Genomic DNA, 15339 nt, shown 5'->3' with positions numbered 1-15339 from the left:
AATCTTCCCTGTCATTGCTTAAGATTGGTCAACTTAGACTGGATTGTGTTCAGTTCACGAAGAATGTACGCACTCATAAGAAACTGTCCAGTGAAAATAACCACAATGAACAGTATACTATTTAAAACATAATACTACTGCTGTTTATTTTATAAACCAAAATATTTTATGAAATAATTACTAAGCCCTAGTAATATAAAACATTTAAACCTTGTGTACTTAATGATTCAACTTTAAGCCGGCTGCAAACACCTAGCATACTATCAAGCATACCCAGTTAACTTGAATCAGAGGAATCACGGGGACTTAACTAAAGTTACAACAAATATTATATAACTCGAACGATTTAAAATTTCCCCTTCAAAAAAAAAAAAAATCTTTAGCAGTTTTCTACAATTACAAAACTAATGCTTAGCTAATATAAAAGTATATTTCTAATTTAATTTAATAAGATATGCACACCAATACATATTTTGCATGTACTCCTTGGGCCATATGTACTCCTACAAATGGACGCTGAGATTCATATCAAAGCTCATGATTATTTATATCCAAAGCTTTTAGAGCATGGTAGCCTTATATACCCAGATATAAATAGTATTGCTATAAATGCAAATCAGGTTAGGAGAAAACCTATACATGAACAATAAATAGTTTACAGCATACAATTGGTTGAATATCTGACTGTGGAATGCTTGGAACCTATAAGAAATCATTAAAAAACACAATCAAACTTTTGTGTACAAAAAATATATAGCTAGATCCCAGTATTCAAAAACTTACAATTTACTGGATAGGTGATACAGGTAGTTAAAAACTGGGAACCTTTAAAAAAAAAAATCTAGTAACAAAACACATTCATATAAGAACAAATAAATCACCTCATCACAACAAACAGCAGAAAAATAACTTTTACTTACATCAGATAAACTAAGAGATGTTCTTATGCAATCAGACTTGAATTAAATGAAAATGATATTATCAAATGATGATATTAAATACTTGAATTTTGTTTTCAGTCAAGTTCAAACAGAAATATAACAGCTTTATATGGAGAGATGAAAGATGACACATGGATTCTTCTTCACTTTCATGAGTTTCTCTTAATGGAACTTCTCCTGAAAAAAACTATTTTCTTTTTAAATTAGCCTTTTAGCACTGTAAGGTACAGAAATGTATAAGTTTGTTCAATTAGTTTGACTAATTACACCGAGTAAAAAAACTGACAGCAATCTTTTTTGTAGTGCGTGTTTGGTGAGTGTCAGTGTCAAAAATTAATAATTTAGATTAAACAAAGGAAATCGTAATTTACATTCGTTGCTTTCGTGCTCCATTTAGTCATATAATCCAGCCACATCATCAAAAATAGTAGGCACACTTCTATCAGTTATCGCCTCCAATTTTAATATTCTCCTCATCTATAACAGGCTCACCCTGCGTCATATAATTGGAAGACTCTCCTAAAATAAATATATTTGACCAGAAATTTTTTAAAGAAAAAAGTTTAGATAAAAAAAAGTCAGTCATATACTTGTCTGACAGTCAGTAAACAGGATGAGATAAAAGCAACAATATAGTATAATTACTTTATAACATTACCTTGATATTTTTAAATTATCGAGATTAGCTACTACAGATATTGTTGTATAACCTTTTAATCTTGAAATAGAAATATCAAGTTGATCACGACTTTTTCTTCTTTTAATTCTTGAAACCATTTTAAATTTATACACCAAATACTTTGTTGGTATTATAGGATTATAACTTTATTGTATTTAATAATTCATTAAAAATAGTTCAAATAAAATGTGATAACCATGATTAATGTCAATCAGTAGTTAGAAGTTATATGAAAGAACAAAAATCTTTAAAGCAAATCTATTATCTAACCATGTCGCTTTCTCGCAGCGAACAGAACGTTTCAATTCCACATTTTCTCTTATCAATCAATCAATCAATCAATATATTTCGTGTTAAGGATGTTACAAAAAAAACACTGGTCATTGCAAATAGTAATTCACTAATAAAACGTAATGACCTTAATAAGATAAAAAAAAAGACAAGAGAAAAACATAAGAAATAAACTAGTCACAGTAAAAGTAGAACATTACAAAAATTATAAGTAACACTTATAAAACAGACTTTTAAAAAAGTTAAAGTATAGACCAAATAGTTATTATAATGTATTTACATATACATACATATATACACATATACACAAATAAGAAATTATAAAATGTACATAAACATAAAGAAAATAGTTATAGAGGTAAAGAATAAAGTTAAGCGTAATGTGAGGGCGGTGGTGTTTTATTATATTTATATTGTCTTCTTATTTTATTTATATGTTTATGTTTTCTTACGTTTGAGGGAAAGGGGTAAGGGGAAGGTTTGGGTTTGGTGTTGTTTGGATTAGGTATATGGAGGTTGGGAACTAGGTTGATGGTCTGGGGAGTAATTGGTTAGGAAAGGGCTAGGTTTGGGTATAGTTTGGTTAGGAATGGGCAAGGTCTAATCAAAAAGGCTTAACTTAAATTCGCCGTCCTCAGTATATTCTGTAATATAAAACTCAACAAATGTTCTATTGATGTGTAACGGTAAGCACTCTTATATTTGTGTGACGTAAGTGTAATGGCGCGGATATGCTAAGGTGCGCGGTAAATTTCAAACTTTTCAATAACAGTATTTAACGCATATAGTAATAACAACAATAATGTTAATAATCGAAATGCAAACAAAAGTACTTACTACTGGTTTTTCTTCTCTTACTTATTTTTCTTAACAAATATTCTCAAATATTCTCATCAATATATATTCTCTTAAAATTAACTCATGCAAATCTCAATAAATCAATACAGATAATAACGCTTATTTAAAGTTACTCAAATATCTTTTCTTACCAAATCTTCTCGTAAGTTTCTCTTTAAAATCTTCATAAATACTTCTCATAGAATTCTCTTTAAACCTTTAAAAATCCTTTTCTCATAAATTCCTCTTTTAAATCCCTTAAAACTCTTTTCTCATAAAATTCTCTTTTAAATCTCTTACTCTTCTTAACTCTTACTTTGCCATCTTAAAACCTCTTCAAAAGCTGTTCTTCAAAAACTGCCTTCAAAAACTCCTCTCCAAAAACTCTTCAAACTCTTCAACTCTTCTTTTAGCCAGTTTAGTTTTCCATGTAAATGACTGATGATTCAAAAACCTTTTGATTGATTACTAGAAAAGACGTTCTTGTCCTAGAAAAACTTGATTTGTTCGAAGAATAAAAATTTTTTTAACTTACTTTTTAAACTTTTTTTAGCACATTTAAAATACCAGAGTTTAAATGAACTCATGTGTTTCTATTGTGAGATAGAAGTCTTGATAAAATTGAGGTATGTTAAGAGTTCTCGTTTTCTTGATCAAGCAACCATCATCAGCAAGTTTGTCACCAGTCTGTGTAAGCAGGTTATCTGTTAAATTTTGTAAATTGAAAGTAGAAAGAAAAAAGTCTTCAAATCGCTGCTGCACCATGTTGGGCTATCAGAACGGAACAACTATGGATTAGAACCATTATAACAGATATTGACAAAGATTAATTCTGAATAATTATTAGGTTTTTAGAGTAACTATGGCAACCCTTCAGAAATATTGAATTAATATTATCTTTATATTTGCGTTTTCCAGAGGTAAAAAAGTCAAAGCCTCATCTTGATCTATGGTGTTTTTTTGCAAATTTTCGAATGTGAAGTAAGGATGCCAAAATCTATTCTCAAGTGGAGTGAACTACAGTTGTTTATGAGAGGAAGAGGGGGGGAGGGGAGGGAAGAAGGAGTGTAGTATGATAAGATCTACAAAAAATCTAGAACTTCAACTATTTGTAGTTTTTGATTTTTCATGCCTAATTACAAGCCCCTGGCATAACAAGAAACTATTTGGTTGTTAATAAAGTAGAAATTTACGACGTAATGATTTGCAATGAAATGAAATCACACAAATAATCGCACGAAATCAAAAAACGCGCAATCAAAAACAGCTTGCTAATTCATTTTTACAACTACTGAGGTTTGTATTAACGAATTTATAGGTTGCCGATACAACAAAATTATGTCGAGCTTTTTTGCTTTGCAAAAAAGAAAAAAAAGAAGCCGTAACACCGTAATACTCTCCTTATGTTTCGACAGCCATGTGAAGCACTTAGTTGTATCCTGCAAGGTCTTTCAGATAAAGTTAGGATAACTAGTTATTTCGAAACCATTCTTTAAATAAATGCAAGATTATATGTGAAATATTCTTTAATTTCTTTTTCTTAATAAAGATTGTCGAACATTTGAATGGTTCTTTCTTTTGCCATTTAAAATGAAAAATTATTGAAAACAATCGAGGCATAAAATAAAAAACCGCAGTAGAATTTTTAAACAGCAATACTCGTTGTCATGAAATTATTATATTAAGTGAATTTTCTTTTACTTTTTGAAGTATGAGGTTTTAACGACATTTTTGCCGTAAAACCAAACTATAGAGGGAGTTATTGGTGAACTCTTAATCTTGAATGAAGATTTCATTACCTCTGATGAAGATTTCATTACCTCTGGTGAAGGGTTCACCGAAGGATCCCTCTAATGAAAAGTTAGTCCACTGTTAAGACTTCAATAGACGTAATAGCTAAAGAAATTAATCCTAATCTCCTGAAACGGTATGAACAGGCTTCTATAAATAAAAAGGTATCAAAATCATTAGCCACAATTACATGTAGGTTTACAAAATCTTTCGATTGTTCCAGAAAACAACAACAAATTTTTACTTGAAACCCAAAAAAAAAAGAATAAGTAAAAGTTTCAATGAAACTAATTGATTGATTATTGAGGAAGAATTATATCAAAAGCGGGGCGAAAACCGTTTCACCACAAAACGCTAAAACCTTATCAAAATGCGGACAGTATCAGTTCGGAAGTGAATTTTTTGTTAATTAATCATGTAATTACAATTAATCAGGCAATCACAGCCTCATCATGCTATAAGTTTAAACCAAAAATCTGTTTGAAAACGATAAATCTTGATAATACTAAAAGATTTTTGGCGTCAACACAGAAATAGGTTTTGAAAACTCAAAAAAAAAAAAAAAAAAAAAAAAAAAATTATGCACTGAAATGTTAGTTATGAACAGTAATGTAAGGAATACATTTAAAATGCATGTGTTTAAATAAATTTTTAACTTGACAGTATAAAAGTTAAAGGTCTTAAGATTTCCAGGTCCGCTGACCACCCTGTTATACCTTCGTCTTTCTTTTATATATTAGTTTTATGTAAAGGAGATTTATGAAAACCTTAAAATAACGTATTTTAGATTATTGAGGGAATACGCTGAATCACATGGTTGCGTATCTTATTACTTATTTCGAAGAGGGTTCAAAAAAGTATCTCAGACACACGTTTCTTTTTTAACAATAAAAAAAGAAAGAAAAAAAAAAAAAAAAGAAATGAAAAACTTTAATGTTTTCAATTTTCTTTTCAGTTTAGTGGAGACTTATAAGTTCGAACGGTAATGCACGTTTATTTCCAGTATACGGAATTTTTTTCTTGTTTAAACTTTGCTATGAGCTTTTTTGCATTTGAAGAAACTTAAAAACTTCATTTCATACGAGAGACATTTTATAAATCGTCTAAGTTCACTTCGTTCACAATATCTTGCCCAACATCCATTGCGTTGGATTCATCCGCAGCTTTTGCTGCCATTTTCTCATCTAGGACAGGATCTTCTTCAATCTTCTCAAGCCGTTTCACACCCTGTAAAATGAAATGAATTAATTACAAGAAATTTAACTTAAATACGAGGATTATTATTATTATTACTATTATTATTACTATTATTATTACAATTACTATTACTATTACAATTATTATTATTATTATTATTATTATTATTATTATTATTATTATTATTATTATTATTATTATTATTATTATCATTATTATTATCATTATTATTATTATTACTATTATTATTATTATTACTATTATTATTACTATTATTATTACAACTATTATTAAAATTATTATTACAATTATTATTACAATTATTATTATTATTATTATTATTATTATTTTTATTATTATTATTAATATTACTATTATTATTATTATTACTATTATTATTATTGTTATTATTATTATTATTATTATTATTATTATTATTATTATTATTATTATTATTATTATTATTTTTATTACTATTATTATTATTATTATTATTATTATTATTATTATTATTATTATTATTATTATTATTATTATTATTATTATTATTGTTATTATTATTATTATCATTATTACTATTAATATTTCCCAACCATAAAAGAAAAAAGATTTACATAAATGCAAGAATATTATAAAATAAGGGCGTACTTTCACTTCTTGTGAAATTGTCTTAATCTTTTCAGAGTAAAAGTCGTATACAAATTGGGCAAGGTGTGGCATATCACAAATGATCAGAGGTTCACCATCAGGTTGAATTGAGTTCTACAAATAATGTTAAATCTATAAAATAGAATTGAATAGAAAATAACGAAGTTATTAAAATAATAAAGTCGTCTAATCACCAGTCTTTTTGTTGGGTAGCTTTCCCAGGGTGCAAGGAAAAGCTGCATCGGTCGCGACATCAGCTACAAAAATATAAACAATCATTTTTTCACACATTATTTTATCGATTGTTTAAAGTAACTAAATAAATTTAAAAAAAAAAAAAAGGTGTGGGGGTGGGAAGGTGTGGGGGTGGGTGGGGTGGTGGTAGGCAAATCAAATGTTTACCTGGCTAAAAGCTGGTCGTAGTTCAAAACAGTTTTGAAAAAGACTAATACGAGCAAATACATATAATCCCAAACGTGCACGCGACATTGCCACAATTAATCGACGAACGTCGCGTAGATGTCCAACAGACTTCGTACGAACAAGTGATAGTATTATGTAGTCGTTCTGCTGACCTTGGTACCTGTCAACTGTTGTCACCTGAAAAAACGACCAAAATTTTTGCAATTTCAAATCATTGATCATTCACCTTCATGGAAAAAAAAGCCATTTTCAAATTTCATTATTTTCGTGCATTTAAACTAAACAATTTCATCAAATCAGTAACAAAATCCAACAATATCAGTGTGAAATGGGGCGACGGAAATGTACAGAAGGGATCATGTAGTATTCAGTTTTTAAAGAAACGCGTAAAATAAATCTTTTCGATCAGAAATTTTCACGATATTCCTAGTCGTGTGAAAAGTATCCTGTTGAAAATACACACGAAAATACGCCGAAGGAACGGCATAGAATTTTTTTGACGTGTGAACTTTAAATGGTAAAGAATAACACGGTAAGGAATCACGTGGTAACGATCGTAATAAAGTGTTCGTTTTCATTACTTTATTCAAAAAGAACACAAAAAATTGAAAGATCTTCTTGTATATATCCGTATGGTCCATAAAAATATCGCAGAAAACGTTAAGTGAATATCATAAATACCATGCAAAAGTCGCTCAAAAATCAGGGAGTTGATACGAATTATTTTGATTAAAACTCACTAAGGTGTAAGCATATTCTGTATGATTTTAATCGCTTACGAGTACGGTGAGGCACTTGTAGACCTAGGGTCCATTTAGGTAAAAAAAGCTCTCATTTTTCTTTTTTTATTTATTTTATTCTCTAATAGTATAAATGAGCTTTGATTATGGAGGGTTTCCATAGTTACCAAGGGGAAAAACTGTATGCTTCATTATGTACGAAACAGACTCTGAGTAGCAGTGGATCTGGAAATCTGGTTGAATGCAAGAAGACTTTTCAGTTTTTGAGTCATTTTTGTTAAAACTTGTAAAATAACGAATAACGACCGTGTTTTGACAATAATGGATGATTGCTCAAATAATAATCTCCTCGTAATAAAATTCTGTAGAAAAAAATGTTTCTATTTTTTTGCCCCCACATACCTCCTTTCAAAATGTGATATGTTGCAGCAGATGTTTGGATGAGAAACCATCCAGGACAACAAACGATCATACATACATATACACACACAAATTTTTACTAAAATTTATCCCATAATTTTTTTTTACATTACAATAAAAGCGATCAAAAAATAAAAAATTAAAAAATTTTGTATATACAGTTGTGCACATAATTACAAGAAATTTAACTTAAATACGAGGATTATTATTATTATTATTAACACGATTATTATTATTAACACGATTATTATTATTAACATGATTATTATTATTAACATGATTATTATTAACATTATTATTATTACTATTATTATTACTATTATTATTACTATTATTATTATTACTATTATTATTATTATTATTATTATTACTATTATTATATTATTATTATTATTATTATTATTATTATTATTATTATTATTATTATTATTATTATTATTATTATTATTATTATTATTATTATTATATTATTATTAATATTTCCCAACCATAAAAGAAATAAAATTTACATCAATTACTTTCGAAAAGTCTCCATTATAGACGCATTATAAATTTTATAAAGACATGTTTTTTTTTTAAAATTTAAACAAAAATGGAAGAAAATAAATTAGTAAATTTAAACCTAATGGAGTTTTCTTTATCACCTATCAACATAATTTACTTTTATTTTTTTATTCTTTGTTGTACGAAAAATAATTGGATTTTAACATAAATGTTAACTAGTATGAGACCAAACGATTATGCATATATTTATAGACGGAAGCAGAAAATAAAAAATTCAGGTAAGTCTACTGAAGACTGATTTGTGAAAATTTAATCTGCTAAACTTTACTATAAATAGGACCTAAATCCAAAAAAATTTCCAAATTCGTAATTTACGTTCAAAGTTATTTCAGTTGGTAATAAGTTGGTAATTTTCGCAAAAATAATGGCCAGAAAAAGCATATTCGAGACGGTTTGAAGGCAAGTCATTGGTATGATGAAAGCTTGTAAACGGAACTCAATGTTTCAGAGAAATGTGTTTGAACTACAAAGAAAAATTACAAGACGACCAATAGTGCTAAAGAGTTACCAAGGACCGGCAGGCCGCCTAAGACAACAGACCGAGATGCAAGCTACCTCTTTCGAAAGGTAAGGAAAAATCTTACAATTAGTAACATTAAACTTGCAAGAGAGTTTAACAGCTTCTTTAAAAGTGTTGAAATTTGTGGGGAAATAATAAGAAGGATTTTAGATAAAAAAAAAAAAAAAAAGAATCGGTTCATATAAAGCAGATAGAAAGCCATTGCTCAAATCACGGATAGGTTCCAAATGCGAAAATGGTGTCGAAAAAGACTTCACTGGACCAAAGAAGATTGGAGCAAAACCATCTTTAGCAACCAATCGAATCTTGAAGTCTTCAATCAAAACTCAAGAGTTATGGTAAAAATTTAGAATTCAAAATGATACGTGGACCGATTCGTTATAACAAACTTACAATGCGGAGGATGCTCAGTCGGTATGTGGGGTTGCTATTCCCACAAATGCACTGGATGCTGCAAAGTGTATACGGGTCGAAATAACCTAATTACCTACAAAGACACCCTTGAAAATAAGCTTTTACCATCTGCTAAACTATTTCATGATGAAAGTCAAGCATGGAAATTCAGCAGGACGGAGCTACCGCTCATATGGCGTTATTAGTCCCAGGCCTGTTCAAAGAGTAGCAAATTATGACCTTGTATGGTGCGCTAGGTCTTTAGATCTGAACCCAATCGATAACATTTATGGATGCCAAAATGATACCAATAAAGAAAGCGTCCATAAAGCATGTTAAAAAAGAGTTGGAGAGAATTTGGTCTGAAATTTCGAAAGAACTCTATGGAATTTATCAAATTAATGCCAAAACGCGTTGGAGCCTGTTGAGTTGCCAAAGGCGGCTATCTCAAAGTTTCTTAAAGTTTTCACACTGTAAATTTTAAAAATATATAAAATGAAGTAGAAGTTAATAATTTTTCCTCATTTAGAATAATGGCAAAGGGAGACAGATACTGGACTTTAGCACAATTTAGTTGTGGATCTAGCAAAGCAAGGTAAAACGTATCGTGAGGTTGAGAAAGAGACCGGAATTCCCAATTGCACACTATCGATTTCAGTCTACAAAAACGTTAGCGAAAAAGGTGAAGAATAAGCACGGCATCACTCCCGAAACAGTTTGTAAGAGATTGAGGGAAGCTGATTTCCTTTGAAACGTATTTAAGAAGCCCTATCTAACAAAACACCATATAAAACGTCGATTCGACTTGCAAAAAAATACAGAACCTGGGTGTAAACCTTTGGAAAAAAATTTATGGAGCGATGAATCTAAAATCAATATTAAATCATATAACGTGGCTAAAAAAGTATGTAATATCTTAGTATAGGAAGGCTTGAGATTCCTTTTGAGAATCTTAATATAGGAAGATTCTCAAAAGGAATCTCAAGCCTTCATCTCGAAAATTGCGACGGGGCAATAATTATACATTTCAACAAAACAATGATCCAAAGCACACTGTAAAAGAAACTACAAAATGATTCAGTGATAATAATGTAGAAGTACTTTAATGGCCTGCACAGAGTCCAGACTTAAGCCCCATAGAGTGGTAGTGAGCCGTTTTGAACAGAAATATTGAAGATCGGTCAATCAGAAAGAAAGAAGAACTTAAAGAAGAACTTAACAGCAGCATGTGCGAAAACTTGATAGAATTAATGCAAAGACGTTTTGAAGCTATTATCGAAGCTAAAGGAAGCCCTGCCAAATACTCAAGTTTGATTTATCAATAATAAGTTTGAGTTATCAAAGTCCTAAATGTGCGCGCGTGCATGTTTAAATAGACTTCGACTACTTTATAATTTAAAAAACAATGAATACCTTTAAAGGTTTCCCAATTAGCGGATTATCAGCACATCTTTTGTCGATGACGTCACGAATAAGATGCTTTTGTCCGTTGTAAGTAGTTAATATTGATATTGACGAGGCGGGGTAACCAAGCAAACGCATATACATGAATAATGCAACACAGTATTCAGCTTCTGCAAGATTCTAGCATAAAGCAGTTTTATTTACAGCATTTGTCACAGCTTGCTTAGAGAAATAAATTGAATTACCCATAAGCAAAACAAAATATTTGAATGCAATTTATAAAAGTTAAGTACCTGATAAAAGTAAGGGTTGGGTTCTGATTCGCCGACACCGTTAAAGTCCTGAACGTCGATTAACTGGTAGTCGAAGAACATTCCCGGGTTTCCGTGCTTAAACTTTGTCCAACTGACAACGTGTTGCAAGTCACCCAGTTTATCGTATCGCCAACTGTACAACTGACATAGGCTGTAAATGTAAAACAATGTTTTTTAAATGAAAAGAATTTTCAAATGTTGTTTTGATACAAAAATAATCTTTACAGCTGCATTACCTTGGTCGGGCCCTCCCTTGTGCATCTAACTGAACATAAGGAACACCTAGTCTCACAAATCTTGTAAACAGAGATTGTTCCATATTTGAAAACTTTTGGAAAGCCATATTTTTAATGACTGGAGGAAGCTATAAAAATTATTATTATTCTTTTTATATTCATAATTCAATAAAAGGAAACTCAAGTTATTATTAATCTGAAAAATATTTTATGACAAAAAAAAAAGAAAATGGACCTGATGATGATCACCAATTAATATGACTCTTTTTAAACGATTGTGCCCATCCTGGGGATTCTACGCAAAAATAAATAACTTTAAGAAGAAGGTTCCAAAGCAACATCAAATTTGGAAGAATAGAGCAAAAACTTACCTGCAACATCAGTGGAATAAAAGTTTCTATTTCAAGGATTTGGGCAGCTTCTTCCATCAGAACGTTGTCATACTAAAAACCAAATTAAGCAATTCAACTAAAATGATCTTCGTAGTTTATCATTAAAGAATACATCAATATAATTTTTATAAAAATTAGGAAAAGAAGAAATGAAACTTGTAAAGTTTACACCAAGTAAATTTCTTTTACTAAAATTGTAAAAGTAGTGCGCTGTGAAACTCATACATAAACAAAATAGAGCAAGGACCGCTAGCTAGTAATTTGTCGAAATTCGAATACATTTTTTCGGTTGAAAATCGTGGAGGGAAAAAAAAAAAACAAAAAAAAAAATTTTAGTGATTTAGTTTCTTTAACATGATTTTTTTTATGATGTCAGTTGCAAGGTCATTGAAAAGTTGACCATCAAAAAATATAATTCTAAATCTTCAAGTAAATGAACCTGCCAAAAAAAACTCATTTAAAATAAATTCTTTTAGCGTCTGGAAAAAAACGCAGCGTCGAAATTCAGAACGCGGGTTTTAATTCACGATTAAAACTCGTCATTTTAAGTTTTTAATGCTGCAAGGTATCAGTTATAAACCTTGAAATTTAATTCCACAAGATCTCTTCTTCGCAAAGCAGCATGGGTGCAAGTCATCGCTATGATCTTCGCAGTTTTTATTAGTAGATATTTTGAACGATCTCGCCCTAAAGAGAAATTTGCAACTCGTCAATAAAATTTTCAATTTAAAATATTTTCTTCATTTAAAATCTTTTGAATAATATAATTTTTTTTATTACTTAATGACATATTTTGCATATTTTTTTTTTACCACTTCTTAGAAGTTCAAAAGCCCTGAACTCTTCCAGCTCAGTGAATATTTTTTGGATGTGTCTGTAGCAACCCTGAAGAAAAATGAAAATCAAGAACCGTTCACTACAAAATTCTGCAACTCAATGTTAAAGATTAAACTAAGATAAAAATAAACGAAGTTTTTAATTATTGGATAAATAAACAAATTTTTATAAACAACAAAAATATAAACAAACAACTTTTTATAGGAAATTCAGTTTTTCATGGTAGTGTTGAATTTTTATCCTGTTTCATCACACTTAACAGAAAAAAAAACTAACCTCAGCTATAATCCAATCTTCTTCATAAGAGTGTCGTTTGAACAAAGGCTGTAAAAATATCAAACACTAATCAAAGACGTGTTTAAAAAAAAACAAAAAAATAATTAATAAAGCAAAAATAATAAAAAAAAAAACCCCTCCCCCCCCAAAAAAAACAACAAAAAAACAAAAAAAAAAACAAACAAAAAAAAAAACAAACAAAAAAAAAAACAAAAAACAACTTACTTGTGGCGCATTTAAGAAATAAACTTTAAAAGGAAACAACTCCGCAACTGCTTCACAATCATTACTCTTAAAGAAAAGATAGCCTGTAAATCCAAACATGAAAAAACAGTGGAAAAACAAGATATAAGTAATATGCTAAAAATTAAGTGTCATACCTTATGCTTTAACTGACTATTGTATTTTTCCCAGCGTGATACAATCTAAACGAACAACTAAACATGTTGACATAATTATTCAACGTTATAATTAAAAGAAAACAATATTATGATAATAAACCATATAGTTTTTTGCATTTTTTTAATGTGAAAAATATCTGATAGCAATGTTAAAGTTCTTTTGGTTCGAATAAAGTTTTAAAAGCACTAAATATACTTTTATCTATTTTTCTTATCCTAGTTTCAAAAGACTGGTATATATTATCACATACTTAAATTTTTTTTTCTTAATCTATTTTTATTTATTAAATAATCAAATAAAAATCATATCCAACAATTATCACAAGTGAAGACAAAACTATTTTATAATATTTTATATGTTTTAAACAAAAAATATTTCACCTGGTACAAGTAAAAATGTCCAGCTGTTTCACAGGTATATCCAACGTCACCAGGAACACTCAAGCTCTCCTGTAATGTTTCAAGTTTTTTTAGAAAAGTGCTAAATTTTGATATAGATCACTTCTTTGTAAAGTTCCAATACACAAAGAAAACTTCTGTAAAAATTTCAGCTTGGGACTGCTACCAAACTTTGAAATTAATGCTTCAATTATCTAACCCCAGATACAAAACTGGTCATAAAGGCAAACTGTTTTATTGCCTTAACTTATTACTGGTAACATGTAAACCAGTGCAGCACATTAATAGTATTTGAAGCATTCATAATGCTAGGAACTGCATCTACATAACAGCATTGGAAAACCACTAAGATAATACTTGTAATGAGAATTGATGCATTTAAAAAAATTTGAAAATATCACAATTTGTGATATTGACAGCAGAATGACAGCAGTGGATGAGCCATGATGAAAAAATACAAAAAACTTCACATACCAAAGAAGAAAAACAGCAACTATTATTGATTGCAAAACAAAATAATAATGTGTTTTCAGACAGATGGGTAATTAATAATATTATTTCAATAAGCATCACTTGATGTTTGATCAAAACGAATGTATGTAATACACTGCAATATATAAATGCAATTTAAGCAGCAGTTTTATGTAGCTCAAAAACTACATTGATTTTTTAGTTTGGTAGCAACTTATCAACATTGTAAAACCTAAAATTTTTACATAATAAGTTCTTCATTTCTTGAAATATTTTGAAAATTTTATTAATTCGCATACATTTTTTGTGTAGTAATGTTAATCACTCAGTAAACTATCCAATGCAAAAATGAGCAGTTCAAGACTTATTAACTAAAATTATAATTAATTTCAGAAAAGAACAAGAAAATCTTACCTGAAGTCGTTGGACTTCTTCAAGCAAATGCAACCTTCTTGCAAGTACAAAGTTTACACGACCATATCTGTAGCAAGAACGGCAATAGTTATACTATTATCTCAAACAAGCACAACCAACTCTTGTTGATTGATAACCATCCCATGAAATTTTGTAGCATAGAAGTAAAAAAAAAAAAAAAAAAAAAAAAGGAGATAGAAATCAACCTGCTAAAGTCTTTGTCAGTCTCTAAAGACTCTGCAGCATGACCCAAACGTAACAAATGCCTCTCGTCAATGTCCAAAGCCATAATTTTTTCAAACAGTTGATTTAAAGCCTAAAGCACAATGAAATTTCTAGCAAAAATTACAATTTAAAAAACCTCTTATTATTAAAATTTAGATTGAGGCTTTATTTAGGAAATACAACTTATTTTTAGAGAAACTTCATTTTATGCATGTTTTTTTGTGTTAAAAGAAACAAAGTGAGAAGAAAAAATGAAACAAAACATCAATAAAAAAAACCTGATTTGAATGCGTAACAATGAGCGTTCTTTGATCTGGAAAATTATGATATATATTAGAGATGATTTGTACAGCAACATCAGTTTTTCCAGTACCAGGAGGACCTACAACCTATAATTGTGAAAATATCACAAAACTGGAAAATAGAAGCAAAAAAAAAAGATCTGTAGTTGCAAACGAAACTTCTCAATGAAAACAATAGACTACAACTAGAAGACTATGAGATAAAATGATTTAAAGGGCTAATT

General features: G+C 29.3%; 1 protein-coding gene and 1 long non-coding RNA gene across 3 annotated transcripts in view; both read right to left on the bottom strand.

Moving 5' to 3' along the window:
* Positions 1-1690, bottom strand: part of LOC149890431 (uncharacterized) — a 54204-nt gene extending 52514 nt beyond the window's left edge. Inside the window, exon 1 of the long non-coding RNA XR_016451966.1 lies at positions 1652-1690. This is a non-coding gene — a long non-coding RNA (uncharacterized LOC149890431). The remainder of the gene's footprint in view (positions 1-1651) is intronic.
* A 3778-nt stretch (positions 1691-5468) lies between these two features.
* The window catches only part of LOC145182702 (RNA helicase aquarius-like), a 30534-nt gene continuing 20663 nt past the window's right edge, over positions 5469-15339 (bottom strand). For both annotated transcript variants that reach the window (XM_090083704.1, XM_090083703.1), the window contains 18 exons: positions 15092-15202; positions 14795-14904; positions 14589-14655; positions 13686-13754; positions 13284-13328; positions 13129-13194; positions 12904-12951; positions 12603-12675; positions 12371-12477; positions 11770-11841; positions 11634-11693; positions 11399-11526; positions 11142-11313; positions 10858-11028; positions 6787-6984; positions 6579-6641; positions 6385-6498; positions 5469-5766 (listed from right to left, as the gene is read on the bottom strand). In XM_090083704.1, the coding sequence (XP_089939830.1) occupies positions 5632-5766; positions 6385-6498; positions 6579-6641; positions 6787-6984; positions 10858-11028; positions 11142-11313; positions 11399-11526; positions 11634-11693; positions 11770-11841; positions 12371-12477; positions 12603-12675; positions 12904-12951; positions 13129-13194; positions 13284-13328; positions 13686-13754; positions 14589-14655; positions 14795-14904; positions 15092-15202 (1809 nt within the window). In that variant the 3' untranslated portion in view covers positions 5469-5631. The remainder of the gene's footprint in view (positions 5767-6384; positions 6499-6578; positions 6642-6786; positions 6985-10857; positions 11029-11141; positions 11314-11398; positions 11527-11633; positions 11694-11769; positions 11842-12370; positions 12478-12602; positions 12676-12903; positions 12952-13128; positions 13195-13283; positions 13329-13685; positions 13755-14588; positions 14656-14794; positions 14905-15091; positions 15203-15339) is intronic.

This window comes from Hydra viridissima, unplaced genomic scaffold (assembly GCF_058129835.1).
Source record: "Hydra viridissima isolate aposymbiotic clone 2 unplaced genomic scaffold, HvirCarnegie_v1 scaffold_4, whole genome shotgun sequence".
NCBI classification, from domain to species: domain Eukaryota; kingdom Metazoa; phylum Cnidaria; class Hydrozoa; order Anthoathecata; family Hydridae; genus Hydra; species Hydra viridissima.
This window is presented reverse-complemented; position numbering and strand designations above follow the sequence as displayed.